General features: G+C 27.9%; 1 protein-coding gene across 1 annotated transcript; it reads left to right on the top strand.

Annotated features, from left to right (window-relative positions):
* The first annotated feature begins 3,631 nt into the window (after positions 1–3,631).
* LOC150031860 (uncharacterized) lies at positions 3,632–8,565 on the top strand. The gene is made up of 4 exons (XM_090308309.1): positions 3,632–3,860; positions 4,164–4,249; positions 4,411–5,094; positions 8,056–8,565. The coding sequence occupies exons 1-4, from the start codon at positions 3,632–3,634 to the stop codon at positions 8,563–8,565; spliced, it is 1,509 nt and encodes a 502-aa protein (XP_090164435.1).
* Positions 8,566–18,581: the final 10,016 nt, after the last annotated feature.

The raw sequence follows: 18,581 nt of genomic DNA, 5'->3' as shown, positions 1-18,581 counted from the left end.
GCAGGAAATGCACCGACAATTGCAAGAGAATTTTTCAACATGAAACATTCTTTAGCAAGGAACGTTGTCGAGCGAGCGTTTGGGTTCTTAAAAAGGCAGTGGGTTATTCTTAGGGGAAAATAATTCAACCCAATACAAGTCCAATGTCGAACAATAACTGCATATTGCCTTATTCACAACTTGATCATAAGGGAGATGGGAATCGATGAAATGCTTGACGTGCCCGATGAGAAGAATTCTGCATTAGTTGGTCTTGATGGGGATCATATTGAATTTGTTCAATCATCGGTTGAATGAGCCAAGTTCAAGGATGACTTGACAGTCAAAATGTTTACTCAATGGCAGAGAGCCTGATTATTGGATGTTCATTTCTTACTTTTCTTTTACTACTGAATGGAATTTAATTATAGAACATGTCAAGTATGTTATGAGAATGTTTTGTGCCAAGACTCTGTGTGAACAAGTTAAATTTGAGCATATAATTTGAGCAATTTATTTTTCGTTTGTGCATGTGTTTAATTTATAGTATCTTTTCATTCAACAAATGTATGCATGCAGCATAATGGCAGGTAATGGTAAAAGGACTAAACACGTATGGTCGAAGGTGGAGGATGCTAAGTTGATGGAATCCCTATTGTATTTGGTGGAGACCGATTGGAGGTCCGACAATGGGACGTTTCGACCAGGATACCTACAACACTTGGAGCGAATTCTGCATGAGAAATTGCCCGGTGCACACTGAATCAGAACACCATTGAGTGCAAGGTGAAGAGTTTGAAGAAATAATACAACATAGTATCAGAGATGTTAAGTCAGTCGGGGTTCAGCTGGAAAGAGGAGTTCAAATGTATCCAGGTTGAGAGGGAGTTTTCGATCTTTAGATTCGGGTAAGATTCTAGAAAAAAAAATGTACGGGTACGTGTTATAATATGAATATTAATAATGTGTATGTGTATCAATGCAGAGTCATCCCAATGTGAAGGGATATGGAACAAGCCATTCCCCCATCACGATGACCTCTCCACCGTACTTGGGAAAGACAGAGTAATAGGACAATTAAGTGATGACCATACGTGATGGCGACGAATGCATTCAGAGAGTTTGAAGATGAGTTTCGACTTGGATCACAAGACTGTTGCACACCTGAGGTTCGCCAGACAAAATCACTATTAAATCAAGATGGAATAGATGATGAGCCAATAGAGCAATCTCCAGGTAGAGTGAGTGTACCTGCCCAGTCATCTCGAGGCAGACTTGCATTGATCCATCATTCCAAGCTGAAATGATCGACATCATGAGATCGATTGTTGAAATGCAAAACACACACATGGGTAGACTTGCATTGTGGCAGAAGGAGAAGTATGAGCTGGAGTTCGGGCGTCAGAAGAAAGTAGTAAACGCCATATACAACATTGATGGGCTGGATGAAGATGATCAGATCCCCATATTGACCTCTTGTCACAATATTTAGAAGACAGATTACTTCCTTGCAAGTAACTCTGCACGCAAACAGACAATACTTACCTCCGTCAACTAGAAAGAAAAACAAAGACTAACCAATTGATATTTGAAGATAATTTAACTCTCCAGTTTATATTTCTTTTCAACTAATAGCTCTATGGACAATGGACACCAATGTCAAAGAATGATTATTTTATATTAATTAAATGAGATGTAATTTTTTTTATTTAACTATGACAGTTTCATTACTTTTTATCGAAAAATTAAAATTATTTTAAAATTTTTTTTGGAACTTATTTTTATGTTCGGTAAGAGACATTTATTTTTGTGGCTCTTTGAAAAATAATCTGTACTACATCATTATTCTCACCAATTAAATTTTGAAAGGTAAATATATGTACAATTTCAATTCCAAATATACTATCCATATTATATAAAAATAAACTTGTATGATATGTGAAATAATAATGTTGAAGTTAGCAAGATTCAATATATATACAAAAGATAGCCAAACAAGTTTAACGATAATTACCTTCAATATATATACATACAATATACAATATACCAATTAATTTTATATAATATGAAATGTATTTTGTTGGTATGTTTGCCACTTTGAAGAGAATTAGAATTATTAGGTTTTTTTTGAGAATATATGAAAAATAATCTATTAATTGATACAAAAATATATAAAAAATTGAGATTGTTATGTTTATGTCATAAATGTTTGAGAAAATACGTGTATATTTGAAAATTTACAATTGAGTTTAAATCTTCACCATTTACTTTTCTAAAAGATCAAAATAAAAAACAAATTGAATTTAAAAAAATCCCATCTAGAACTAATCTCATTCTCCAAAAAATAAAAACTATCACATTTTTACAACTTAAAAACCACCATTATTATTCTCTCCAAACTCTTTTTCTTTTCATCTTATTCTTGAGAGATTTATTATATTGAGAGGAATAATTTGTTGAAATCAACTCTTTGAGAGATTTTTTTTTTCCATCTTGTTCTTCATCTTATTCTTGAGAGATTTACCATGGAAAGGATCAAGTTTGTTCTTGTGTTCGTAAAAGGAACAAGTCAAGTTCGTAGTGATATACCCAAGAGGAGCTTGGGAAGTAGATGTAGGCTAGGTTGTGCTGAACCACTATAAAATTATCGATGTCAATTTCTCTATCCCTCTAATATTTAATTTTGCAATTGATTTGTTAATATATTTTATTGTATAAAATTAATTGCTAGAGATTGTTCTTCAATTTGTTAATGTCAATTTATTGATCATTTTGCATATGTATTAAATTATTGTTTAAATTACTTATTTTTCAAAAACGGTATCAATTTGCTTTATCGGGACCACATTAGGAAAAATTTTTAGTTAGTTTGATTAAACCCTATTTACCCTCTTTAGAGTTGTCATACCGATCTTACATACATAAAAGACTAAAAGTGGGTATTTAGTGAAAAATAATTAAGATTAAGAGTGTAAAATCTTGAAACCTAAAGACCAAATTAGAACAAAACTCAATTATCAAAGATAAAATTGTAACACTTTAAATGTGAGGGACTAAATTGAAATTAAACTAAAAACGTAAGGACTAAAAAATGTAACATTTGAAATTTATCGACCAAAATAAAAATTAGATCCAAAAACCAATAGACCGAAAAGTATTTTTTTCACTATATATGTATATATATATATATAAACCCCACAAAAATGGGCTCTAGAAAACATGGATAGGAGATTCATCAACCATTTTCAAACATTTCAATTCCCCATAAAGAAAGAGCTAAGGGACAGTCAGAGATTGGCTCTAATTTTGTGTTTTAGTAAGACTTTGAATTTAGTGTAGAAAAAACAATACAAGGAGAGAGAAATAGAGTGAACAATAGAAGCATAGAACACCTCAAATTACAGCCCCCAACAACCCCAAAAAAAAAAAAAACATAACAACACTTCCTTTCTGCTGTACTTACTCATTCCTCAAGGCCAAACTTTGCTGTTTTTTCCATTACATCATTTATATTCATCTCCCTTTTCTCTCTGTCTATTACCTCTATATTCATTTACATTGAACAACACAATATTGACACTCTTTTAAAGTCCTCTTCCCTTTTGCTTCATTTCTTCAATACCAAAGTGAAAGGCCTTTGAGTGTTTTAAGCATGGGAAAAGAATGGCACTTTAGAGGAAGATCATCTTCTCGTCATACAACCACCGTCGACCACCACCGACGATGCCACCGCCCCTCTCTTCCGAGCTGTATGAGCACCCTCTTTTGCTTCTTTGATTTTCGTTCCTCTCATTTTACTCACACCGTCTTCGATAATCGCCACCCGTCCTCATCCGACCTCCCGCATCATCCTCCTCCCCTACCCAAAGCTTCCCATCATGGTATATGCTTTGAAAATTTTAAATTTCAAATTTTTTTCAGAAAAATATTGTTTGATCAATTTCATTCTCTATGAATGCTTGTGAATATATATTACATAAAGTTTTGATGATGTAATAATGGATGATATTAGAAAAGCGTTACATTATTACATATATATATATATAAGGGCCCATTTTCAAACTATAAAGAAATAAGGAAAAAAGTGAGAGATGTGACCATTTTTATTTAATTAAAATTTAATTTACTCATATTTTCATTGGGAAATTCTCAGAAAATTTTGGTACCATCTTTTTGTACTTCAGGTGTTGAAGCACCAAGGAACAGCTTGGAATTAGATGGAGCTTCAATTTCTTGCTTAAGAAATAAACAAGAAAATTTGCAACTTCAAGTAAACTTTTCCTCTCTCCTCTTTCATCAAGTGTATTCAAATGATAGTGTAATGATGTTCAATCAATCATTTTTTTAATGTTATATATATATATATATATATATATATATATATATATATTCAGACTTTACTAAAATATAATATTATACATCTTAAAACAGATGGGACTTCAAATCAAAACTAGAAATGGTAGCACAAAATCAAAAGCAAGTGAGCAACAACTTCCAAATAATGATCACATTATTGTATTAGAATCTCCAAGTACAAAGACACCAAATCTCTTGGCAAGACTAATGGGTCTTGATATTCTCCCTCAAACCTCCTCTTCTTCCTATTGTCGCGGGTCAAACTTTGGAACACGTTCTCTCCCAGAGAGCCCTAGAATATCGTCAGCAAGGCTATCAGGTGTCGACTATCATCATCCTCGCCTCTCACTCCATATTAATCTAGAAAATGAGAATATCGAAATTTGTGAAGAGATTAACCGAGAAAAGGAAATTACGAGAAGGGAAGTTGCTCTCGTTGATATCACCAATAGTAACAAAAGAATAGTTGGTTCTACTCAAAGTAAAGTCGAGATCAAATCCTCTAAGAAACTTAAGAAAATGACAGTTGATCATGAATCAAGTAGTAGTTCAAAAGTCCTACTAAGAAATCAAAAAGTAATGATTTCAAAGAAGCAAAAGTTCATATCGACGCCGATCCAAATACCAAAACCGAGGACAAGAGAAGGAGAAGCATTTGATTGTCCAACAAGTAATAACCTTCTTAACAACCTCAATCATTCAACCATTTTTCCAGTTAAGAAAGAGCCTTCTCCGGTGACCAAAGTCCCTCGTGAACAGGTACTTCACATTACTTTACATGTCCTTCAATTTTACCATCAGAGCATATTCTAAGATATTTATATAAATATATATTTAAAAAAATTTAAAAATAAAGTTTTGTGTACTTTTTTATATGTGACTTGTTATTAATGACCATAAAATAATATTGAAATAAATTGTATGAAAATAGATAATGTAAATAATTAAATACAAGTAAACTATACCCAAAGTCATTCATGTGAGTCAATTCGAAATATGAACCTCTACTAAGAGGGCATACAGATAAGAAATTCAATAATACGATAAATAAAATAATATAACCTCTTGTACTTTTTTTTTTTTCTTTTTAGTTTAAGGAAGCATAAATTTGAACTTATGACTTTTAAGAAAAAAAATACTAATGTTTTGATCATAACTCGATTTCACTCCTTATTCAGTAACACTTTCATCAAATATATATAATCGACTTAGAGGTCAGAGGTTCAATCTTCCACTTCATACATGTGGGCTATAAAAAGTTCCTAATTGATGCATATCATTTATATTAAAATATATGTTTTTTTTTAGAAAAGTAAATACATCACTATTTATTATATTATTCTATTTAATAGATTTGGTATTTTTGTAAATATTAATTATATGACGACTAGATAGATACAAAGACAAGATTTATCACAGAAAAATAGTTAATTGAACATAGGTAAATTGTTATGATATTGCTTTTAAAAAAGTCTAAAGGTTCAAATCTAGCATATTTGTGATGTAATTGAAAAAATATGCTAGAAAAATGTTTTTTTTTGGGTGCATTGTTGATGGTTGTAAATGAATTTCAACTGTCATAAAAGTTATAGCGTCTTTTCTTTTTTTTTTTTTATTTTTTTTTTTTTTTTTAAGAATAAAGTTTGTTATTATGTTCTTGTCAACTTAAAAATATTTTAAAAATATATAATCTGATCTTAAAAAACTAAAAAATAGTTTTTAAAAATTTATTTTTATTTATGAAACTAAAGATTCAACTATCATCTATAAGAAAGGAGAGGAAATAGACTTAAATAATAATAATAGTAATTTATATTTGAAAGATCACAAAAATAAAGTTTGAAAGTTAAATACTTTTAAAAAGAAGAAGAAAATAAGATAGGCACAGGTAATACAAAAAGTTGAAACATTATTTTAATTTATAAAATTTTACTGTATTTCTTTATAGTTAACAGGTCATGTAAGATTTTCTGCAAAAGAATAAATTGATAATTTAAGTTGGTCAAGAGGTTCAAATTTTTCTGGTAAAAAATAGGTGAATAACTTTATTGAAGAATTAAATGCAACATTTTGTTTTTCTACATAAATTTGTTTTTAAGAAACAAAAGTAACTCTTTTTAATACATAATTGCATAGACTTGGAGCGTAAATTTACCACTGAGTTAAGTTCACTTTGACAAATAAAAATAATTTTAAGTCCAAAAGTTATTTATCATTGGTATTTTTTAATAATTTGTTTACCTTAAATTAAGTATCATATTCATTCAATTATCATTTGTCTTGCACAATTAAATTACTAAAATAACTCCAGAATGAAGAGTAATTTCAAAAATCAATTGAATTTGGGCAATTAAATTGATTCAATTAACAAAAAAATAAGAAAAAGAAATTATAATTGAGTCAAATACTTTACTTAAAATTTTTTGGTCCATGCTAAATAATTAAATGAAAATTTGATAATATGTACAAAAATAGAAGAATTAAAATAATATAACCAGTTGAATATTAATATAACCAGTTACTTAACTATAACTTAACATTGTGGTTATAAGAGTTAGTAGTAAGTTTGGTTGAACTTTTGGTATAGAAGTCCATGCACTTTAAAATAGTTCCAATAGCTTGTGATATTTTAAAGGTTATATCTGATTTCTTAAATTATAACAATTTTTAATATATTTTTTTAATTCTTTATATAAATCTTTCCTTCCCATTATAGTTAAGGTTTAAAATATCGATGTTAATTGAGATTCTAAAAAAATATATTAAAAATAAATTAGTAAATAAATATTTTATGATTTTTAAATAAATTTAAATGTATATTATTTATATTATATTTATATTAGTGATATTTTATTGTTTATTTTTTATTTTTTGTGGTTTTTTACAATATAATGACAATATTGATTCACATTTCTCGATATCAAACCCACAGAATACATAGGAATATTGACAAGTCAATAGAAATTTAATATTCAACTTAATTCTAAATTATAGATAAGTATTTAACCAGGAAAATAAATCAATTTGAAATTTTGATAACAAACTTTAAAAAAAAATTGATCATTTTTATTTATTTAGTTTTTTTATAAGCTCAACTTTCAAAAATCAAAAATTAAAAGATGGATCTTGTTTGATAACTATTTGATTTTTATTAAAAATTAGGCTTGTTATCTCACAAAATTTTTAGTTATTATTTTCATATTTCGACACATTTGAATTCTTAGTTAATTTTAAAAGACAAAAGTATATTTTTAGAAACTATATATATATATATATATATATAGTTTTTAAAGTTTCATTTTAAAAACACTCCTGTTTTTTCTTTTAGAAAGATTGAAAATACTCTTTTAAATGTAAACAACAAAACATAGAAAACAATAGATGAAAGTGTTGCACAAGTTTAATTTTTTAAAAAAATTTAAAAATAAATTTTCGTTTGATAACCATATGATTTTTTGTATTTGATTTTTTAAAATTAAATCTATAAACACCCTTCAACTTCAAATTACTTACTTTGTTACCTAATTTTTCACTAATATTTTTTAAAATCTAGTTATTTTTAAAAGCTTATTTTTAATTTAAAAAATTGACTAAGAACTCAAGAAATTAAAAGGAAAGTAAACTTCATTTTCAAAAACCAAAAACGAAAATGGAAAAGATTACGAAATAGACCCATTAAATTTCTTTGTTCAAAAATGTAAAAAATTGTTTCAAAAACAGCCGTGTAGGTACTCAAAGGGCAAGGGGAAGCCGGCGGGCAGAGACGACGGAGCGAGAAACGCCGTGAAGACGATGACCACGACCACCACAGACGGCGGATCAGCGGAGTTGAAATACATGAAAAGAATTCTAACCGATGAGGACAATTCAAACTCGATGATCTCACCCTCCAATAACAACCCATTGAAACAACCCTCAATCTTCCACCACCTAGAAACCACCGCCAGCGCTGCCGCGGAGGACGAGCAATGGGACAGGCACGTGCGAAGAGGAATGGAGAGAGTGAAGAAGAAGTACTTCCCACGTGGGAAATGTGAAGTAGTGAAAGATATGAATGCTTTAATAATCAACAAGAGAATGGCGGAGGAAATAGAAGGGATTGTGAAGGTGGTTGAGCTTCACGTTTTGGATTCCCTTTTACAAGAAACTGTTGCCCTAATTTCTTCACTACCAAAACGCTCTCGTTTTCCTTTGCATTTCATTTCATCTCAAAACATTCCTATTTTCTAATCTTTTTCCCCCTCTCCTTATGTTTTTAATTTACATCTTTTCTTTAACCTAAATTCCGAATTTTATTAACTAATTAAAGTTACTATATATGAGTTAATTACTTCTTTGTCTAATTAATTGTTGAGCATGTTCATTTAATTGTTCTAACCCGAGATTGGGCCCAAAATAGAATTTAATCTGATTTAATGAAAACATCAATCGGTTTGAATCTTGAATTTTCATCCAATCTTTATTTTCAAATATGAATTTATCTAATCATTTTATTTTATCCACATATTTCTATGTATTTTAGATTTTACTTTTATATGTCAAATAATCTCAATTTGTCTAATTATTTTTAGTTTTCCCTTCTTTGAACAAGTTTTTGTGTTTTCTAATTTTAATATTTTATATCACTTTATTTTTATTTTTATTTTTATTTTTTACTTTTTTATATCTATATAGTTTGAACTCTTTAAAGGCTTTTTTTTTTTTAATTAAAATTTTGATTTTTTGAATTTTTCTTAATCGATTCTAATATTTGTTGTATTTCCCGTCGTTTCCAAATAAGCATCTATAAGCTTTTGTTGTTTGTTCTTGTCATGGCTTTTCAACCAGCAATGTTTTTTTTTTTTAATCGTAAGTGGGATGATACCTTGTAGAGAGCACCATTGATTTCTTTTTTATGAATTCTTGAAGAAAAATGAAGCTTGATTGAAGAAGAATTTATTTGAGAATAGAGGTCTACATGTTAATCGAGGATCCTAACTTTAGGTTTGATTTCCTTCTTCGTAACTTTATAAATGTCGACATCGGTGCTTATACATCCATGGATCGCTCTTAGGTTCAAAATTTCTTTCAAAATACCCATAGCCCATGATTTTGTTTAAATTTTGCAATATCGCATCTCTTGTGTTGTATGATTGATTTTGAAAAAAATTAGGGAAAAAAACTTACGGAGAGGACTTATAATGCATTTAATTTTTTCTACCCACCAATGTTACTTTGAATAAGGAATTCTTTAGATTTGGAGTTTGAATGAGGTCAATCTTAAAGAATTATATTGTACTTATTTCAAGATCTCTAGCGCCTTATCTTTTGGTGTTGTTAGGTCAATCCTTTATTTTGAAATATTAAAATCACATTTTAGTTTGTTAGGAGGTTAGATAATATCTTACTTTTTTAAATAAAATCTATTTTAAATACTAATAAAATTTAGGTTGTTATGATTTTAAAATTATATATTTTTTAAATAAATTAATTGTAGGTATTATTTGGGTATTTTTTAATCTAATAATTAGTAATTAATTAAATCTAAATTAATTTTGCTATTTTTCATAGCCTAAAAACATCTTGCTATTTTTCAAAATGGAACCTTAAAAAATGTTATTTCTCTTGATAACTCATTTTTTAAAACGTAAAGTTTTTGTCCTTTTGCTTGTGTCATCGCTGGCGAAAATTTACTGAAATGACCTTATAGTACATGGCTCTCAACTCTTGATTCTTGCTATAATCGCTCATCCTTCCTTACTTTCAATCTCACAATGTCTGAATTATTCACTTTCTTTTAATACAAATAGAGAGAGCAAAGAGCAAAAAGTGAGAGACATGAACAAAAAGTGAGAGCGTGAGAGAGAATGAGTTGTAAGATAAAATAGAGGGAGGAGAGAAAGAAAACCTAAACCCTAAGGATCGAGAGTAGTGAGAGCACGATTCCAACTCATGTACACAATGGTCTATTTTGGTAATTTCACGCTAATATGACGTAAGAGTAAAAAAAAATACAAAACAAAACAAAAAAACAACTTAAGTTTTAAAAAGTCGTGCAGATTTTACATTTCGAGATCAAATTTCGGTCATCCGTACGTAAACTCCATTCAATTCCCAATACCAAAGAGTGAATTAATTGTAATTTTCAATATATATTTTAAAATTTGTTGAATAAAATTATTGTAACTTAACTAAGCATATGAATACATGTATATGTTATCAACCCAAGAGACACTATTTTGATGGACATGTGTTGAAGATCCCACGTGAAAAAAATTTAGAAACAATGGAATAATCCTATGTTTATCTAATATAGTATTAGAGCCTAGGAAATTCAAACGAGTATTTGGTTTTTTAAAAATAAAGAGACCCAACCAAAGAATAGTGAATCTAAATAGAACCATACGTCTTGATGTGGAATATTGAAGATCTGACATGAAAAAAATGGAAAAATCAACCTTACACTATTTGAAAGATATGTGGACTATACTCTTCTCATTATCCAATTTATTTTTATTTATGTGTGTGTGTGTTTTTTTTTTAATATAATTTAATTTCTAGTTTTTTTCAAAAAAGAAAATATATGTCAGTATGTTTGGCATTATTTTAAGTTGGGGAAAATACATGATAAAGGTTAGCTAGAGGTAGAATGTTGAAGTGAACAAATTATGTAGAATTGGCATGGAAAGAAAAGTCTTTGAAAAAAATAAAAAGAAAAAAAGTAATTACTTAGGGAAAAAGGTCTTACAACCAAAGAAACATTATAAAAAGAGAAAATTTAGAGATAGATGTTAGGGAAACAAAAAAAAATAGGTCAAGAAAGGAGGGACAAAAAGTAATACAAAGAAAAAAGTGGGAGATGAGTTGGAAAGAAAAAGGAAATTGTAGAGAAAAAGAGTAAAATATATAATTAGGGATAGAAAGATAAGTTAGAAGAATTTATAGAGTGAGAAGTTTGGAAGATAAATTAGGGAACTTATCATTTTTCTCGTATTCAAAATTAATCTAAAACATATTTTTAATATTTTTAAATTAATTTTAATAGTATAAAAATATTTTTAATAATAAATAAAGAATGAAAATTAATTTTAAACTTTTTCTCCATCGAATAAAATAATTTTAATCATTTCAAAATTATTATAATATATATCAAAAACTTTGAAGAAATTTAATAGAAGAAAAATTAGTAAGTGATTTACATTATGCAAGTGGCAGAGGGAGAAATTAAAAATAGTTAGTTGTTTTAAAAATAAAATATACATATATTTTTTTTTTTTCAAAAGTATCATATATCATTATTCAATTGATATACAACTTATATTATCGATTTCAAGATGAGGTCCGATCCCTCTAATCTTCACCCTACCTATTCTAAAAAAATACACTTTTCAAAATCTTAAAATCGAAAACTGGAAAAAAAAAAATCATGTTTTGTAATTAAAAGAAAATTTCTTGCTAGTGTACTAAAATTTTTTAGGTTGAATAAATGTGATGGTGCCTGTTCAAAGATTTGACCAATAAACAAATGTATAGTTAAACATATTAACTAGTTAACTGTGCAACTTACGTACGTATTATTGTAGTTAGATTTACTCTAATTTTTCCAAGACAAATTGATATTTTTTACGAGTAATATTGAACCCTAGCATGATGTATTGAGTTCGAAGGCATAATTCAGGGTTTTTTTTTTTTTAAGTTCAATAATTATGCATTGATGATTATATTTGTTAGAGTTGTGGTATTGACAATTAAGATTACAGTAGAATATTTTCTTCGTATAAGTTTCTTTTTCTGTTGATTTCAAAATATTTTGTTTGGATTGTCTTTTGCGTTCTACTCTGCATATTTAAGGATGATCTTTATATTTGCTAGCGATTCTAAAAAGATAATTATCATTGCGATTGTCTGGTGAGTTCGAGGAGAATTAGAAGTGAGTGTGGCCTTCTTGGCAAATGCTAAGTGTTCTTATCTCATCCGTCCTCATCTAAAGAATACTGGTTGAGTTTACAACAAGTTGAGAGAGATTCTCTACCTTAGCAGGAATAGACTGGAGTGATCTTCATTGAAAGAAATAAAGATAAACTATTTGAGTGAGTAGGAGTCTAACATTTAGTGGGAGCGAAAATGTTATTTAATTTCAAGGAGATAAGTTTGACTTGTGTCACTGTTAATGTTTGTTTCAACATATAAATACAACATTGTAAATGTTTTTTTTTTTTACATTAGTAGATTTATCTTTCTTAGACATACTGCCCCAAGATATAGGTGATATCTCAACAAATTGGGTTAAGAATTTCTTCTTTTTTTCTTTATCTTTCTTTGTATATTGTTCTATGAAGTGTTACAACATCACTATTAACATCTATATTTGTGTATTATATTATCTTTCTATTTTTTTTAGAATCATTAATCTTTGAGATGGTAATTGATGTTTTATCTACTAAACCATACAATGGTAGATTTCTTACACTATTATAGTCAATCTATAATATTCTAAAAATATATCTATTTTTTAAATTACTGTTGTTAAAAATATAATAATAATACACAAGAGAAGAAGCATCATGTCCTTGTGTATTTACTTCCAAAAAAAAAAAACAAATAAATAAATAAAAGAAATGAAGTCCTCTTTCCTAAAAGGTGTGAGATAACAAGAGCTTCATTAAAGGCTTTGAAATTAAAATGCAGAGTCAACTGGTGGGACAAAACTGCAAAGATTCCTACAAATAACTCAATGAGATTGATGAGATGTGTATGTGAGATTTTACCTCTGCTCTGACACTATATGGATTCAAATATAAAAGCCTTTTTTGTGATCTATTTTCAAAATAAATTATTAAAAAAAAAAAAAAAAGATGCCTATTTATTGTGAAGAAAAACTTATATGAAAACATGAATAGATCTTTTGAAATTTTTCTTAATTCCTCAAATGTGAAATGCATAAACCAGACAGTTTTATGTATGACAAAACAAGAAGCAAACAATTGTTTTGAAAACAAATTTTCAAACAAACACAATTTTCTTACCAGTTAAATTACAAATTTAGTCATGAACGAATTTTTATATTTTTGTGTTGTAAATTTTTAAACTTTAAAATATGTCGAATAGAACCATTGATTTAACATTAACTACTTTAACCAAAAGGGTAAGAGGTTCACATTTATTGAACTATACAAAAAAAAAAAAGTGTTCAATACGTCACGGACTTCTACTTTGTGCCTCCTTTAAAAATAAAATTGCATTTATGTCTAATTATTCAAATTTGTGTTTAACGTATTTGTGAATTTAAAAAAATATATATATTGAATAAGTCAATATAATGATCTTTACAAAATTGAACATTTCTTATAATATACAAAATCAAAGAATCTAAACAGATCAGTACATTGTACTCAATAATCTTTAGTGTGTATTAAGGAAAAAAAATTGTTTTTTTTTTAAATTTTATTTTATTTTTTTGAAAAAAAATAAAGAGTTTCAACTTGCAGAAAGAAAAAGTGAAAGGCAAAGGAATTTAAGCTAAAGTCTGAGAAATCTCTTAGATACTGAGCATATTGATGAAAGGGTGTAATTTGTTATTAAATACAATGGTAGAATACAGATGCCATTATATATGGTAATAAATATTCACCAGGAAATTCAAGTGCAAAAAGATAGATTACGGTCAATTATTGATGAAAGGCTATAATTATAATTTATTAACCTGCCAGGTCCTTTTTTTTCTTTTTTGTTCTTTTAAATAAATAATTAAAAAAAAGAGAGAAAATTGCAAAAAAAAAAAAATTTGAAAATTGTTTTCATGGAAAAACTAGCTATCAATATCTATCACGGATAGACATTAGCATTTTGTTATAATTGAAAATAAGATCCTTGATAGATTGACATTTTACTATATTTGAAAATATTTTTAGCAATTTTCTATAGAGACTACTATCATTTATCATGATAGACACGGATAGATATGGATAGATCTATCAATATCTATTACAGATAGATTATGACATTTTACTATATTTATAAATATTTTGATTGATTTTACTATATTCGAAAATAACCCAAACGGCCAGGTTGATATCCATGAAATATCAATACCTCTATTCCCCTCTCCTCTACTTGATGTATAATTTAATGTAATTTCTAAAATTCAAGTGTATGGAAGAAGGATATGCATGGGATTAATACGTGATACAGATGATGGGGGTTGATTTTTTTTTTTAGATTAAATTACTAATTTAGTCCATGTACTTTACAAGTCGTTAAATTTGAGTCTTTATGATTTAAATATGGTCAAGTTGTCCTACTGCGAGTTTTATTCTTGATTTTCTTCAAAAATATTTTTAATCTATTAATATTTTCACTATAAATTTTAGAAATATATTCACATATTATATATTCCATTTGCATGAATTTTTTTTTTGTCATTATTTAATCCAATTTTGATTAAAAAAAATAATAATAATTTTGAGAGAACTAAATTTAAGATTTATTAAAAATATAAAAAATAAAAGTAGATATTTGAGAATACATTAACTAAAGTTAACCAATAAAATATGGAGACGAAAATTAAATCATATCTTAAATTTTTTTTTTTTTTCTCCTCTAGTCTAGAATATTTCTATTTACAGAAAAGAAGAATAGTAGTATTTTGACAAATGTTTAGATTTTCTAGGTCCCCAACTCTTCAAACGCTTTTTAAATTTCTAATAAAATTTTTAAAAAAATCAAGGAATTGTATAATAACCATTCCAATTTTTGGATGTATTTATTTTAGTTTCTAGTTTTCCATTATCAATAGCATGAAATCATTAAAAAAAAATGTTTTTCTTTTCAATTTTTAAAATGTAAAATATCTAATATGTTTGATAAATGTATTTCATTTTCTTAAAAGTTAAGAGATGTAAAGAGAAACTTAGAAAGTAAAATATGTGGAGAGGCACATTGATAAAAGTTTAGAGAGAGATGATAGTAAGAGAGGATAAAGGTTTTGGAGAGAAAGAAATTAGAAAAGGAGAAAAGTTAGAGAGAGTGAGAGTTATGTTAGCAAGAGAAGTAGAAAAAACAGTTATAGTACAAGTGAAGATATGGGTATTTGTGCCGACTTCAAAGGAAAGAAATATTACTACTATAAAATCTACGTTATTTGATACTTATAGTTTTTAATTATTTGACATTTCTTTGACGTGATTTTGGATAAGAAAATGTCAAGTAAAAGGGTTAAAAAAACAGAGATCGACAGAATATTCCGCATATTTTCACGTAAACTAGTATCAATGTTAAAAAAGGGGTTCAGAACAATTGGTCTTGTAAATTTTGGAATCGTTCGTATACATGGAAGGTAATAGAAGATGGAAGAATTTTCTTATTGGAACAAATGTAATGCAGGAAATGAGAAATGGAAATTAAATTCGAATGTTTAATTTGAAAAAAAAAAACATAGATGACATTGGAAATGTGTCAAGAATTAGATTATTTGACCATTATTTCGTGTCAAGATAAAAATATATTTAACAAATAAAAAATGTCAAGAGTAATCACATTAATAAGTGTCAAGAATTAATACACTTGACATGTCATCAGTGTCAAGTGTATTATATTTCTTGACACGAAAATTGTATTAAGAAATATTTCTCTTGACGTTTTTCCAGTATCAAGTTATGATATTATAGTTAACAGTCGAATACTCGACGCTTTTATTAGCGTCAAGTATACCCTCTGCTTGACATTGGAAAAACGTCAAGTAATCCAATTTCTATAGTAGTGTACGTCCTACTTAACATTGAACTATGTTCACTTTGACATAGAAAGTGAAAAAAAAAATCGATTTTACACTAGGACAAGATATGGACATATTTTGAAGTTTGAACTTAATATAACGCGTATAGTTAATTTTCTTATTCTTAGGGATTGATGTAATGTTTTAATGCTTTAATTTCATTCACGCGTTTATTTGCTTAATGCTTTTGATCAATTGGCAAGAACTTAAATGCTTTTATGTGCTTAATGCTTTTGACCAACTGACAAGAGATTGAATGCTTTATTGTATCTAAATTTGTCACTTGATAAATGTGTTTTATATTCAAACTTAAATGCATGGCTAAATTAGGTCTAAGATTGAAATATTTAGGATGGGTTTGGAAGTTGTTGAAAAATTCTAAGGCTTAAGGCATTGCATGTAAATGTAAATACATAGGAATATTAATTAGTTTCTATGCATGAGAAATATTGTGCTTAGAAGAGACAATTGTGATAATGAATTTCTTGACTTGTGGAACGTTGCATATATATTTTTTTTTTAAAAAAAGTCTAATTCAATTAAATTAAATCTTAAATATCCAATTGGTTTAATAAACTCCCTAAGACATGATTTCCATTGATTTTTCTCACTTATATTAGTTTTAATTTTAGTAATCAACGTGTTTCCATCTTTATATAAAAATAAAAGTTAGTATCCGTGGTAGTCAGATGAGTTAGAAATTCAATATAAAGAATAACATTCATAATTTAATAATGAAATGAAACCTTTAAAAAAGTACTTTTTAGAAAATATTTCAGACCTAACTAATAGATCAACTTAGTGGGCTTGATGGGTCATTCTCAAGACAATTCGGGGCCTAAATCTAAGAGCCTTGAAATAATGCCTAGGAAAGCCAAAAAAAAAATCTATCCAATGTGATCGATGAGTCATTTTCAAGATAATTTAGAGCTTACCTCGAAACCTTGAGCTAAAACTTAGAAAAATTATCAAAATGTGTATTACTCAAATGGTATAAAGCTTGTATAATCGAGTTTGAGATTAGAGGTTCGATTCTCCGATCCACGTATTGTCAAAAAAGAAAACTTAGGAAAACCAAAATGTCAATCTAAAAAACTTAGTCATTTCCACGATAATTTGGGGCACCCTAAACCCTAGATTCAAAGTTTAGAAAAAAGCCTAAAAATAAGTCCAACAGGCTTATGCATCATTTTCAAGACAATATGAGGTCATTTAGGAAAACCAAAAAAAAACCAGCCCAAATTTATCTCGAGACCTATCCAAAAGAGCCTTGTAGGGTTTGGTGGGAATTTTTTAGGACAAAAAGCTACAAATTAAATCTAAGAATAACCTAACAAAAGGATAAATATCCAAGTATTAATAAATAAATAATTAAACAGAATAATTTTAAATTTTGGAATTCCTATAATTAAGCCATCGAAAAGAAATGTGTACCTTGTTGGTATAAGTAGTAACTTTCAACTATTTTAAACCTTCTTAATTATACTTTCATATCCCCACATTCGTATGTGATCAAATAAAAAAGTTTACTATCAAATCACATTCAAATCAAGTGAGTTTTCTTTGCATAAATTTGTGCTTTATAACATCAACCGTTTAAAAAAATTCAATCCCTAACAAATCAATGTATACAACATTATGTACTGTCTGCCTATGCAAATTAATACACAGTATTAAGTGGAAGCAAATCAATGCATAAGATCGATATTTATAACCAAAAAATGCACAAAATTGATCATTAGAAAGATCTCCAAAAGCTCACTAGTTTTACAAAATATTGTGTTTTTCAACCTCATTAGCAAGCTGGTTAAAGTAGTGCTTTTAAAATGACACATAATTTTCAAGGTCACTTGATCACTAAGCTACAAACCCATAAAAATTTCAAATAGTATTCTTAATTTCAACACTTCTACACTTAGCCAACGTAAACATATAACTCAACTAACATGAAACATTAATCTCAACTAAAAGATAAGAGATTTCAATCTCTCATCTTCCATTTTTTAAGAAAATAATATTGTAGGGATTTAAATAGAGGATCTTCTAAACCACCTTCTCTAATAATATCTTAAATCATCGATTGACCCAAAAGCATAAGTTAACTGGTGAAGACAAATTTAATATTATATCATCTAACATCTCATATTGTTTGACTCTAAAAAGAAAAAAAACAAAATGCTTCTACACTTCAAATGTCACGTCAAATTTTCGATGAGATTTACCGTACAAAAATAGTTGAAACTCAAACTAACTTTATGGGGTACTTTATCTAAACTAGAAATTGTGTTAGAAATATGTACTGAATCTCTAACCTCTTAGTGGAGTAGCATCATCGATCCTTCTATTCTTGGTTTTTCTTGGAGAGAGGTGTGGAATATGGAAGAACTAGCAACCCATTTTATAATTTAATCATTTCAGGTTACATATCTTTTAAAACCAACTTCTTTTTTCTCAAAACAAACTTCATTTAAGAGATTAAGAAAAAAAGGAAGAA

The sequence above is a fragment of the Benincasa hispida genome, chromosome 12 (genome assembly GCF_027475165.1).
Source record: "Benincasa hispida cultivar pf3 chromosome 12, pf3_genome.v1.1, whole genome shotgun sequence".
Classification (NCBI taxonomy): domain Eukaryota; kingdom Viridiplantae; phylum Streptophyta; class Magnoliopsida; order Cucurbitales; family Cucurbitaceae; genus Benincasa; species Benincasa hispida.
The sequence above is the reverse complement of the archived record's forward strand: the minus strand, read 5'-3'. Positions and strand labels throughout refer to the sequence as shown.